Raw genomic sequence first — 13,407 nt, 5'->3', positions numbered from 1 at the left:
CGTCACGCTTAGCCTAAGCAGATCAAAAATATAGGTTAGAGTATAAATTGAACGGGTTATGAACTTGTTTAGTGTGGCATTCAGGCTTATAAGCCCCAAACGCTTAAATACTAAATTATAATGCAATATAATCTATTTAAAATAACTATTTTAGCCTAATTACAAAGATTCAGGTATGTTGTGTTTTGTTAGAATTAGAAATAACACCATCTCATTCAAAACTAACACACCATCACTTTCCGCCTAATATCACAGCAACACGAAATGTCCCAGCCCTGGGTTCAAATCAACTCAGAGGACAGTGTGCATAAAGCGGTATATACTAATTAAGCCATTCGCCAATGACTAAACGCACGACCTCGGATCAGGTTTTGCTGCGACAAGTTACGCTGCGTTGGCGGCTGCCTGGCTACAGCCTATCGCAATATGAATGGCTTTGTGTTGTCACCAACGCATGACGAAAGCGCGTCGAAAGCGGATACACGTCAGGCGAAAAACCAAGCGTCATACGAAGCCGTCAGCAGCTCAGCTGACTGACCTGTAGCGCTTAGATCAAAATCTGTATAGTTGCGTTGAACCAGCATCAATTAAAAGACAACCAGCAGTGCAGCTTGTTTTGTAGAGGTAGGCCTATTCGGAGACGCACTTGAATACCTTCAGGCCAGTGTCTAATGTTACGATCCGGCGGTGGAATGGCGGCAAAGCGACTCAACAAAGAAATGTCAGATCTTCGGAATAACCCGCCTGCCAATGTTTCTGCGAGTCCAGACGATGCGGACATGTACCGCTGGCGTGCTACCATAATCGGACCGATCGATACGCCATATGAAAATGGCATTTTTGAGCTTTTAGTAAACTTTCCAACTGACTATCCATTCAAACCGCCGAAAATTAAGTTTGTTACTAAGATATACCATCCCAACATAACGCACAAGGGCGACATTTGCTTGGACATTTTAAACAAACAATGGTCGCCTGCGCTAACCGTTTCCAAGGTCTTGCTTTCCATTTGCTCACTGTTGTCCGATCCCAATCCGGACGATCCATTAGTGCCTTCTATCGCCAATCAATACAAGACGAATCGGGCAAGTTACGACAGCAGCGCAAAAGACTGGACAAAGAAGTATGCCATGTAAATTGCCGAGCAGTGTTTAACATTGGGCGATCATGCACTTATAGACAGATTTGTTGAAAGTTTTTGTTTATTTTAAACATCTAGTTTCGATCACTGTTCAAACATAGTTTTAATCGCTTTTTTATAAAGTGTACAGCAGCAGGTACACCGCCGTCCATTGTTCTGTTGTCATTCGCGACAGCGCGATATGTCAAATATGCACTAGCCTGCCCTGTAAGCAGACTTGGACAACTAGATAATTCTAGTTTTTTAATTCACTGAATTAGAGCAAAATGCGGCTAATTCTAATTTTAATCTAATTTGTGAATTGCTGGTTTGCTCTAATCTAATTCGGATTTTGCCAAAAGGCATAAAATTACAACAGGAATATTTACCATTCACATTATTATTAAAATATTTGCGATTTAAATTAAATAATTAAATGTAATTCTAGTTGAAATTTGTTTTTATATGTATTCAGTAATTTTAATTCTAATCTAGTTTGAGAAAACTAAAATGATCTAATTTTAATTCAAATCTAACTTGGAAAAACTGAAATAATCTAATTTTAATAATAATTTTAAAAAGCTAAATAAATCTAGTTGTCCAAGTCTGCCTATAAGTAATTGTGCGCAGTATTAGAGATTTTGTTCTTTTACATGCTTTATTTACAAACGATACAATCGTTGAAAAAAACTTCAATCGTAAATGTATGTGAATAATATTAAAAAATCGCTACTTTAACAAGTACCACAACAATGCCCAAAACCAGCACAGAATATTTTATGCCCTCCAAAATATTTCCAATTCCAAGAAATACCTGTTTCTTTAATGTACCAATTTTGTTTTTACAAACATTTTAGTTTGACTCTTTCAAAAAGTGCATTTTAAGTTTTGTTCAGAAATGGTATTGAATAAATTTTATTTTAACAATTGTCTAACATTCTGAGAAAAAGCATTTTTTCAATAACACTTATCCAATGAATTGGCCAAAATCGTGGTCTGCAACCTTTTCCTAGTCGTGGGCCAAACCCAAAAATGGAATTGTCTCAAATAACCTATTTAATTTTAAGTGGCAATTGTTTTATTAAAAAGTGTATTAAACATTTATTACAATAACTGTTAATCAGGGTCAGATCGACTTGAGATTTTTGCAATTATAAAATGTTACATTAAAGAAAATGGGCAAGAAAGTCTTAGAAAGAAAGTTACCCTTTTGTTTTTAAAATTTTTACACAGCATTATCCATGATCAACTTTTTAAAGAGACATAATAACAAACTTTTCAGACAATCATTAATCTATTTATAATGTAATTCAATAGCTAAAAACCCCAGATGTTATGTTAATATTTAAAAGATGCAATAAATTTGAGCCAAGCGCAAAAATACATTCAGAGGTTGGCTAAAACTTTTATTTTATTGATGGTTCCAGGTCATACATATCACCTTTAGGCTAAAATGTTTGCTTCAAACATCAAAGTATATCTCAGATGTGGCGAGACACAAAATATATTTGCACTTCTGTAGTTAAAATAGCAAAAAAATATGTAAAATCTAGCTTAAGGCCAGGTTTGTGAAAGAGGTGACTGGCCAGGTGATTTACGTTGGTTACATTGGTAGGCCATAGGTTGCCCACCCCTAATCTAAATTTACCAAGTAGCCACACCATAAATAACAGTTATATTACTCGTAAATCAAATGATATATATTAAAGTATAGCCAATGTTGCACATTAAAAATGAACTATAACAAATAGCAGACTTTAAACAGTTACTATCCGGTTTAGTGTACAAAGTTTTGGAGGGTTTTATTGTTTTATGCGATATCCAGTTTTTCTATTTTTATGAAAATAAAAATTATTCAATGTATGTTTACAAAAAGAATAAACAAACTACCTAAATTAAATAAATCACTTATGTTTATCCAGGTATTGAGAATAAGTAAAAGCAAAACAGAACTTCAAAATAACTAAATGAAAAAAAATTTAGAACATGAAGAAACAGTATTAAAAATATTTAAAATGTTTAGAAGCAAAGTATCACAGATTAGCTGCATGATATATTTAACTAACTAAGAATGTTAAAAAAAATAATAACAAAATTTGAAATTGGTAACATCAAGATAATGCAAAACCCAATACAAAAAAAGCATCTACAAAACATACAAAGCTAATACTTAAAGTTTTCATATTTTTGTAACTTAAACTTTGTTTCATCATCCAATTCATTTCCACAAAGCAGGATTTTATCAATTTTGAAGATTCTTTCAATGTCCTCTTGGGTCAAGTTTGTTATCAAATTGTTGGAAAGGTTTAGGCTTTTTAGTGATGATGGAACTTTAGGGATAGCTGTAAACCGGTTATCTTCTAAGTCTAGGTGCAGAAGATCATGTACTTCAAGAATAGCTTCTGGTAATTTGTTTATTTTGTTTTTTCCACAACCAAACCTACTTATATTTGAAAATGAAAGGAAAAGTTTTGGATCAACTGACTTTAGATCATTATTCGATATGTTAATTTCTTTGACTGGCGTACTTTTCAACATCATGTAGAGTGCTTGTGGAATACTCATAAGACCACATGTAGATAAATCTACAATTCCACTCTCCTGTGCCTCCATACATCGTCTGGCTGTCAAAGCAGCTTCTTTTACCATTTTGCTTTTGGTTAAACCTGCTAGAAAAGTGTATTTGTAAAAAACTAGAATAGTTTATTTTGTAAAAAAAACAATCTATCGCATTGGCATGAGATAGTAAACAATTAGTTGTTACGAAAGACAGATAAAGCTCTAGGGATTAATAACCGATACCTATATAAGGAGGTGGAAAAAATTGTAAAGGATTTTGTATTTTTATGGGAAATTCCCATTGGTATAACCAGGAATACATTGCATCGACTCGGTGGCAACATTTAGAATACCAGCTGCCAGCTTACAAAATAGTTTTCTGTCAGCCTTTATAAGAGATTTGGGTCGTTAAACAAATTTAATCTGGCAAAAGATACCAAGTTAAAATTACCCCTCAAAAAACTTTTATCATTTTTTTTTAGTTATTCATAACTGATTTTAAGGTAAATTTGCATAAGCGTTTGGACATAAAATGGTAGTGTTTTCCGAATTAAAATATAGAAACAATAAGTTTGTTATAAAAACTCCTTTAGGAACTGTGTTGAGCGTTGACACTTGACATTATGGTCATTTTAAAGTTAAATTGTATTCCTTTGGCGACGTTGTTTTTTAATTTTCGTTGTTTCAAACAGTTAAGGGGTACGTAAGAGTCTACAGTCATTAAAAATGTTATGTTCTATATTTTTTTTAAAAGGCGTTTGCAGCTTCTACCAATTTAAGCAACATTGTCTCTTAAAAAAATGACAGACGGGACAATGTTTTTCCTTGTTTGTTTTGTGTTGCAACATAAATGGTTTTGGATTGTACATGAGGTTAACCTATATATATATATTTATATGAATTATTTACATTAGCAACATTAGCTTTACTTGTAAATGAACTGGTCATGTCTGGATTATACGCCCATCATATAAGGACATCTTTATCTCAGAAAATCTTACTCGGTGCTGGTTCTGCAGTCACTGCCCTGTTCAATCCCTACAGAGATGGTAAAACTAATAAGATTACCACTTAAATAAAAGTGGATAGATTTAAATATCACAGGAAATGATGGTGTACTAATATTGTTATGTGTGCCACCCAATATGCTGGTCGGTTTGACTTCAAACACACAGACCAAAGTTGTACACACATGTGCAATGTGTTTTTCATTATTTATGTACAAATACACCTGTAGATACAAAAATTATATTTTCTGAAAAATGGGTTAGTCAAAGTAGATAAATAAAAATCTGTCCAGTAATTTAGAGATAATCCAAAAGTTAATATTTATCAGATCAGCTTTGAGTTTAACTGCTACATGTTAAAATGTAATGAGCAACAATAAATTAATATAAAAAATGCTATTTTTTATATTATTATAATGATTTAAATCTGCATGATAGATATGGTCGCAGTATGCGGTGAGACGACAGCTTGCAGATCACTTGAGTATATGAAAAAAAAGATGGACTCTGACAAAACGGGACAAAGGATTTTGGATGAAAGACCAAGAATATCCAGCTCCACTGTTGACCTTCAATTGCTTAGAACCCTTCCTAAAACTACATTTGGCCGGCAGTATGTCGACATGTTAAACAAATATGTGAGATTTAAAATGTTTAAAGCATATAAATTTGGCAATTCTGCTTTTGAATATTTTTTATATTCATCAAGAATATCACCCCAGACACACGACGTCCTGTGAGATTCGTTGATGATGAAGACCTTGCATATGTTCTACAGCGCTACAGAGAAGTTCATGACTTCAACCATTTGTTACTAGGTTGGAATTTGTTTTGCCTTTGACAACATATTGCTTTTAAAAGTAACATTCAGTGGACTGTAAAAATGCACCCCCAGAACACCTGCAACATATATGTTACTTTTTAATCGTAGGTCAACCCACAAATTTAAGAGGAGAGGTGGCAGTAAAATGGTTCGAAGCAATTCAAACCCAACTTCCGATGTGTTGGCTTGCCGCCATTGGTGGCACTACTAGGTAAAAACTAGGATAAAAACATGTGACTTTGGGTATTTAAAATAAAAAACCTTAAATTCATATTTTTTTAGACTTGACAGAAGTAGGAGAGTGAAATTTATTTCAAACGACTTGGAATGGGTTATAAAGACAGCAAAGGATGCTGATTTTTTTATGAATTGTTATTTTGAAGAATGTTTTCATCAAGACATGGATGAACTTCGCCAAAAACTTTTAATAACTTTGCAAAAAAAGGATAAAACGAAATCTTGAATTTCTTTGTATTGCTGGTTTATTTCCTTTGTAATATTAAAAGTGTATTTTTGTAGGTCATTTAGATTTTATTCCTATATATTAATTATTATCTACTCAATTCCAAAATGACCCCTTTTTAGTTTTTTTCTATGTTTATAACCAAAGTGCAACTTGTCCTTTCCGTTTTACAAAGCAAATTTTGCACTTTGATTAGATTAAACACAGTTTGATTGTTTTAGTAGTTTTGCCAAAGCCCACCAGTATGGCATGTTTAACATTTACCTTGTTTAGTGTTACGCTGGCGAATAAGTTAACAATATCTATTTTGTAATATTAAACAACTTTGTCTCTTTGAAGTAAAACTAAGTGTGAATATATTTTTTTGAAAAACTGAATTGACTACCTTTTTACATTAAATTAAATTCAACGATTTAATAGCGTTTTTAACTGATATGTTTAAATAATATTAAATATGATTTATTTGTTACAAATAAATGTTATTTTAGCTGTCATACCATACGTTTCAGAAAATTATATATGTTTGGTTGTATGTTTTCATATTGTCTAGTGACGCCCACAATATCGAGTTTGTGTCAGGGTTGCCCAGTCGGACTCGGGGCTGGGTAAGTCAGACGTGCCCTTGTACAATAGCAAGCACGGAACAAATAATGCCATAAAACACAAAGGTTGTAAAGGGTGAAATGTTTTCCGCCCATGTTGTGACCAGTATGACACCCTTACGAGTGGTTTGCTGTATATCCAACCTATTTTGGTTAGGGGTGTACATTCCAACAGTGTAACAGTGGCCATAGCATTATCTGACTCCTCTATGTCAAACAACTTGTCTCTGTATTTCAAGTTTCATGCTGTCAGATTGCTATATGTATATTATTTATTCAAAAAAATTAGCATAACTGCGCTTTCAATGAATACAGCTCGCAGCGAACAATTGCGAATAGTTGTGTGACGTTCTACCTCTCCTGTTTTGGAAGGCAAAAAATCGACTAGGGATTACATAAATAATGATCTGTTTCCAACTGGATTAACCAGACCGGCCAAACAAGGACATGTAAATCGAGGTGAAATATTTCACACTTTATCAAGCTAAAACGCTTTAATCAATGCACACATGCGTATTCGTCGCTTTCCACGGGGATGGGTATTGGGTACATGGCTATTAAGTCGAATCCGGACACGGTACTCAACATAGTCAGTTTATTTGCTTGGAGTCGGATAAGGCTTTATTTTGATGCGAGATGGATTCTGTTTTTTTAAACGGATTCCGCGGCCCTTACAACAAACAGAACCAATAGTAGCAAGAAGCTGTGACATCCTCGCAATTTGCGATGTTGAAATAACTAAACCTTATATCACTAGTAACGTACCCTAACCTTGTAGGATATCGACTAGTAATACAATTGCCCTGCTTCCACTGCCAAGAATTGTTTAACTTATCGATGTACAAATTGTCCAGTAATTAACAGGAGACTTTTTCAGATTTTTTAAATGTTTGTTTAGCACTGATTTGTATTTATTGCATGTTTATATGAGTTTTTGTGTTATTAAACATAATTTCTTAGTAAAACAGGGTTGACATTTACCCAGTGTGTTGAGATTATTTCGATCGCTCAAACTTAAAATGCAAAATATATTATATTTTATTTCAATGATACATAAATAACGTTGCCCATACAATCTACTGTCCTTGCCCGAGGTTTATACAGTAGCGATACACGTACCAAGCCCGACGACACAACATGTTGAACTCGCCAGACCCAAGTTACGCCAGTCTACGAAATATGGAACAGCGACTCGCCTTGGGGTACCTTCGAGAGCAGCAAAACGCGCACGTCAAGATCAAGAAGAAAAGCGACGAGTAGCCTAGGGTCACGGCCCAGCCGAGCGGAAATCCGCTAGCGCTCGAATCCGACTTGCATATGGGTAAGTGCTGACCGTGCGGCGAGTAACCCTTACCGAACCACCACTGATCCAGATGATCTGCGGACTGCGTGGGGCCGTTCGGCCACTTAAGCAACTTATGACAGAGCGCACAAAGTCCGTTGGCGTCGCCGCTCTCTATGCTTTCTTTGAGCGCGATGGCCCGAGCGTCGCGCGCCTTGATCTTGGACCTTTCTTTCCAGGTGCGGTCGGTGCGCCACGCCAGGTACTTTGAGTACAGCTCGACGTTGTCGCCCAGCAGCAAAAGGTAGTCGGCGAGCTCTTTGGTCGACCCGAAGTCGTCCACGTGTATAAAGGAGTTGGGCGGTGCCACCAACTCGTAGTCGCTCCTGGCGGCGCCCATGACCACCGGGACAGCGCCGCCGCCGAGGCCACGGTACCAGAACTTTTCGGTGATGTAGTCCTTGCACTGCGAGTTCTCCAAGGCAAAGTAGAACTTATACCTGCGAAATTTATATTTCTTTTGACGAACGATAACTAAGCTTGCCTCGAATATTAGCTCAAAATTGATTACGGTATATACGCTTCTATTTGGAATCCATTAAAAAATCACTTTGCGTCATAAATTACTCGAACGAAATTTTGACTTTAAAAAAAAAAATGGACTTTGACGTTCGAAAAGGTACGTCTGTTTTATATGCCATTAACACAACACAAATATATTTACAGCTTGTTCAAGTATACTTTGCCGGTGCTTTTTTAGCCGAGCCACTTCAAGCAAACCAGCCATAAATTACTTACGCCTTATATTTTAAAATGATAACAGCTACAGTTTTTTCATTTGAACAAAAATGTAGCCTAATACCACCGCCAAACCTTATCAAAAGTTTAAAACATTCGAAAGAGCGCAATAATGTGGATCGATAATATTCAAAAAAATATAGTCTCAAAAAACGGGTTGTTCCTTCTATGTAGCGAACTGGCAAACTTTAGGAAGGAAAGAACCATTAGGTGTTATATTTATCCAACTGAAGCTTACCCTGAGCCACCTAATTGAGTAGGCCTATACTTTATCACAAACGCAATGCACGGATAGCCTAATGTTTTACAGTTCTGCGATTAACGGATAACCTAACGTATCTCCATGGAATATGTAAGACACACTAAGTTTTCCTAAATTAAGCTTGTTGGCCCTGAGTCACGGAAGACGGGCAAACACAAAAATGAAAGAGTCGCATGAGGCTCCGGAGCCGCGGCTTGCCGAGTTTTATGGGTGATCAAAAACTTACCTTGAGAGCGTCTTGTAATGGCAATCGCCACATTCGCGACCTGAACACTTGCCGAAAACGTCGACTGAAATGTAACGCTGAATCTCTTCCATAAAGTCGTTGCGCTTTTTCGCGTGGCAATTTGACACAACCCAAGCGGCGAATAGAGACGAGTTGCTTTTTCTGGCCAACAGGTCGTCGATTGACCTGCAAAGTCAATCAGTCATCAATCAATCGTGTTAAATTGCATCTCGAAAAGCTAAAATCTAAATTATCCTTTCATCATTTGTTTCTTGATAAACAATCAAAAACAAAAAGACTATTACAGTAGGGTAATCAGGTGGCACTATATATACAAACAAATTGTATTGACTTCTCGACAAGCTTTTCGCTCAATCGTAGAAATGAAACTATAAAACTTATTAAAGCAGAACGCTTTTAGAAGTGGATCTTGCATATTTGTTTAGCTGGCCACAGTGTAAAAATCAAAACGTATTCGTAGGCCCAGACTCAAATACTTTCAGAGTATTGTTGCCTTGCTGATTACAATGATTGTACTACACGGATTTAATTAACGCGGCCCACAACTACACAATACAACTGTAGGCTACAACATTGTTTTTAATAACCCTTAACACGGAGGCCAGCATCTCGGGCCATAATGTTGTTTGCGTTTTTTTGACAGATATGCTTCTTATGATATTTGTAGAATAATATAATTTGTTGAATTCGGCAAGGTAGCTTTCGGGCACTCACGCTACAGGTTCGTAGTTAATTCTGTAGGACGCCAACACATCGGAGTCGGTCCTGTAGGTCATAGTCCAGTTGAACACTCCATTGAGCGGCGTCAATCGTTTTTGAAACACGTTGCGTACGTTCCATGGCGGTTCCATGCACATCCAAACCCATCTGTCGAAATATATTTTTTACCAGAGGGTAGCATTAGTTGAGTTCATGTTTCTCATTATATTTTGCGAACTTGTAAATATATTTTGCCAATTTTCACTAGGGGTGTGCAAACTTTTATTCTGTTGGGCCAAATTCTCCCTTTAAGTGGGGTAAGAACTCTTTTATTCCCTTTGCAAGTAGAGTAAGAACACGACTCAAGTATGTGTATATTAATTCATTGATCAAACGCATAGAAAAAACTTCAGCCTTGTGCAGGCCACATGTTTGCGCACTGTAAGCCACATTTAACTCTCGGGTTGCACGTTGCACACCAATGTTTTAAACCAAGTAATCCTACTTTAGGAATGGAACAATCTGGGCAACTACATTTAAACTGGACTCAGTTTAATATTTGAGTTATTTTCTCGACAGAATAATTTAGCAGCGTTAAATAAAACGAACTTACGTGGTTGTGTTTAGTAAAAATACATAACACATGCGCATGGGTTAGAAGTCTTGAAAGGATTATATTCAGGCTTTTCTGCACGCACCTTTTCAACAACATCCGTTTGAAAATTCGAAAGGTTTATTGTTAATTTCTGTTTCTTGTTAGACCAGGGGCGGGCAACACATGGCCCGCGGGCCGGGTCCGGTCCGCGACGAGATTTTGAGCAGCCCGCAGACAGTTTCTGGTGTTACATAATAGTGTGGCCCGCGGCCACATTCTGCCACAATCCCCCACTACTTGCTTACTACGTCAATTTATAGAGATTGTTAGTTATTCTTTGGCTCTTTGTTTTCTTTGTGTTTTTAGATTCTGTGTTTTGTGTTGAAATTACATTTAGAATTTACGAAGATATTTTCCCATGGATTTGCCCAGAAACGTAAGTTTGAGAAGGAGTGTCGCGAATTTAACAAGGATTGAATGTCCAAGTACTTTTTCACTCCAATCGGCAAGAATTAGTATTTTCTTTTGAATAACAAAATCCGAATGGTGAAAAACAAATGATTCCGGTTGCACATCAATGATAATAAAGAATGTTTGGATGTTAAGAGATAAATATAATTCGCTAATAAACGCAACCTCAGTAGGGCGATTATTTTTTGAACTAAAAAAATAAATTTTGACCTAAAAATATATTTTTTGACAGAATTTTGACATATTATAAATATATTGATTATTTTAAACAACAGCATTAGTGTCTTGGCGTCGTCAACAACACGTTTTTGATGTTTCACTGACTATCGGTCGAACACAAATCAGCTATTTTTTGGGTTTATGCAAAATTATTGAAATCCTTAGTTGATATTTTTGTCATTTCAAAAAGTCAAATCACTATAAATTGCCGAAGAAAACAAAGCGCTGCTTATTTTAGTAAATGTTGTCAAGAGAAAACAGACGGCAAATACTGTTCAATGGATTTGTCCAAATCAGAAATAAACAACTGTATAATGCAAAACGAAGCTGAGCCTAATGCGATAAACTTGGACAGGGTGGAAAATTCTTGAAGCTCACGTATACATAACACAGTTAAAATGTCGTTGAATATAACTAAATAAAAACTTTTTTATTAACATTTTAACATAAAAAAGTTGTACTTAGTTTATTCTTTAAGTCGGCAAAAAAGTGTTCCTGTGTTTAACGAGTAAAACGTTAGTCGCTATTATGCGACAAAACATGCAAGCTTTGACAGTACTTAATCCGGCCCGCCAAGTCCTTCATTTGGCCATATATGGCCTGCCGATCGGATAAGTTGCCCACCCCTGTGTTAGACGATGCCATAAACCGGCTGTGACATCTCCAGGTTCACGTTTTACCAATGTTAACAGGACGTAACAATGGTTTTGGAATTGGCTTTGTTTTATCAATTGCTATGTTTGTCGTTCATTTGCTAAATAAGTTTGAGAAGTAAGCTGTATTGTACCTTGCTAAGTAACTATAATTATTGAAATTTGTGTTTAGCGAAATTAAGACAAATAAGCATATGTGAAAAACTGAACGTAAGTGCCCTGCGTCGCAAAAATAATTGGTAAGATTAATTTACCAAATTCTACCCACCGGCCTAATTTTGCTATTGATTTGGATTTTTGTGCTACATAAAGGATTCCAGAAAAACTAGATGTCAACTTTTTTTAGTTGGCGGAAATTAAAATCGAACCAAAGCTTGACGTTACCAAAACGCTCGACTTTTACCTTTGATTTGGGTTTCTGTGCTTCCACGGAAGCCAAGTGGGCGAGTTTCTGTTTTCGGCGAAATGGAAAACGATGGCGTCGGCGTAGCTCGCTGTGCTCCGGTCGTACGAGTGATGACAGCCGCACACTTCGCGCACACCGTTCACCGCACCGAACGACGGGTTCCACGATAAAATCAGTGGCATCGACTTCGAATTGCTTTACAAATTTTGTTACCGGTCAATGAAAAAATCGAGATAACATTGTCGTGTTCAAGTGGTGGTATTTGGTCTCCGGTGATTACTTGCTATTTGTAGTTTTTATTCAGTAATATACTGTTAAATTGTCGGCAGTAGCCTACTTATGTGAAGACACAATGGTTTCGAAACACTTTTCAAAATGCTTGAATTAAGTTTGAAGTAGATAACATTATGTTACCTGAAACTGCGGATATATTACCGATTAATTTCATTACAACCGTATCTCAAGCAGTGATCACCTTTAAAACAATAAAAATTAAACGGCAATCGCAGCCAAATGGTAGTAAATTACAATAAAAGCAGTTATTTTTGTTGATACCCGTAGTGCTATGATTGTTAGTAATGCCATTAAAACAATGTTTATACAGTAATCAAACGTGAACCAATACATACTAGAAAGCACAATCCTATAGAAAAGTGCGCGCTATGCCTAGGCATATTATAAACAAATTATTATTCGATACAAAGAACCGGATATAGCTGCTTTCATTTTCTAAAAATTCCGAAGGAAATCGTCGGTTAAGTTGCCTCAGGGGCTAGATCAGGTTAGCTGCCCAGGGTCTATTCCTCAAGTTAAATATTTAAATCTTTATTCGTACAACCCTTTAGAATACATTTGTATTTAAACTGGCAAAAACCACGACTGCCATGCAGTTCAGCATCAGATATACAGGTTGAAACCACACAAATTAAATACAATTTATTCGCTTTCAAATGTCTGCGGTATCCTCCATTTGAATGTTTAGGTGGCGCGTTGGTGGATTAATTGAAAAGTGGTTCAATTGTGCTTTGCATAAAGTATGCCAAGCTTTGGGAGTACCGATAATAATTTATGTAGTAGTGTAGTAGCTAATCCTAAATTGAACACATTTACTTAATTTGAAGTAGGCCCATATACATGCTTAAATTTTGGTAGCACGTTATGGCTTAAAAATAGAGTTAGCTCCACCAGGTAACATATCAAT

The 13,407-nt window shown here is 36.1% G+C and overlaps 2 protein-coding genes and 1 pseudogene across 2 annotated transcripts; 2 read left to right on the top strand and 1 right to left on the bottom strand.

Moving 5' to 3' along the window:
• The first annotated feature begins 152 nt into the window (after positions 1–152).
• Positions 153–2,050, top strand: LOC146147090 (uncharacterized; annotated as a pseudogene).
• A 2,547-nt stretch (positions 2,051–4,597) lies between these two features.
• On the top strand, positions 4,598–6,910 carry LOC146147089 (ubiquinone biosynthesis protein COQ4 homolog, mitochondrial-like). The gene is made up of 5 exons (XM_083386531.1): positions 4,598–4,728; positions 5,125–5,324; positions 5,396–5,504; positions 5,618–5,720; positions 5,792–6,910. Exons 1-5 carry the CDS (start codon positions 4,626–4,628, stop codon positions 5,970–5,972), a joined length of 696 nt encoding a protein of 231 aa, XP_083242657.1. The 5' UTR covers positions 4,598–4,625; the 3' UTR covers positions 5,973–6,910.
• Positions 6,790–12,403, bottom strand: LOC146147088 (alpha-(1,3)-fucosyltransferase 7-like). The gene is made up of 4 exons (XM_083386530.1): positions 12,204–12,403; positions 9,878–10,030; positions 9,143–9,328; positions 6,790–8,356 (listed from the first exon to the last, which is right to left on the bottom strand). The coding sequence occupies exons 1-4, from the start codon at positions 12,386–12,388 to the stop codon at positions 7,735–7,737; spliced, it is 1,146 nt and encodes a 381-aa protein (XP_083242656.1). The 5' UTR covers positions 12,389–12,403; the 3' UTR covers positions 6,790–7,734.
• Positions 12,404–13,407: the final 1,004 nt, after the last annotated feature.

Source organism: Ascidiella aspersa, chromosome 4 (genome assembly GCF_963924565.1).
Source record: "Ascidiella aspersa chromosome 4, kaAscAspe10.2, whole genome shotgun sequence".
Classification (NCBI taxonomy): Eukaryota; Metazoa; Chordata; class Ascidiacea; order Phlebobranchia; family Ascidiidae; genus Ascidiella; species Ascidiella aspersa.
This window is presented reverse-complemented; position numbering and strand designations above follow the sequence as displayed.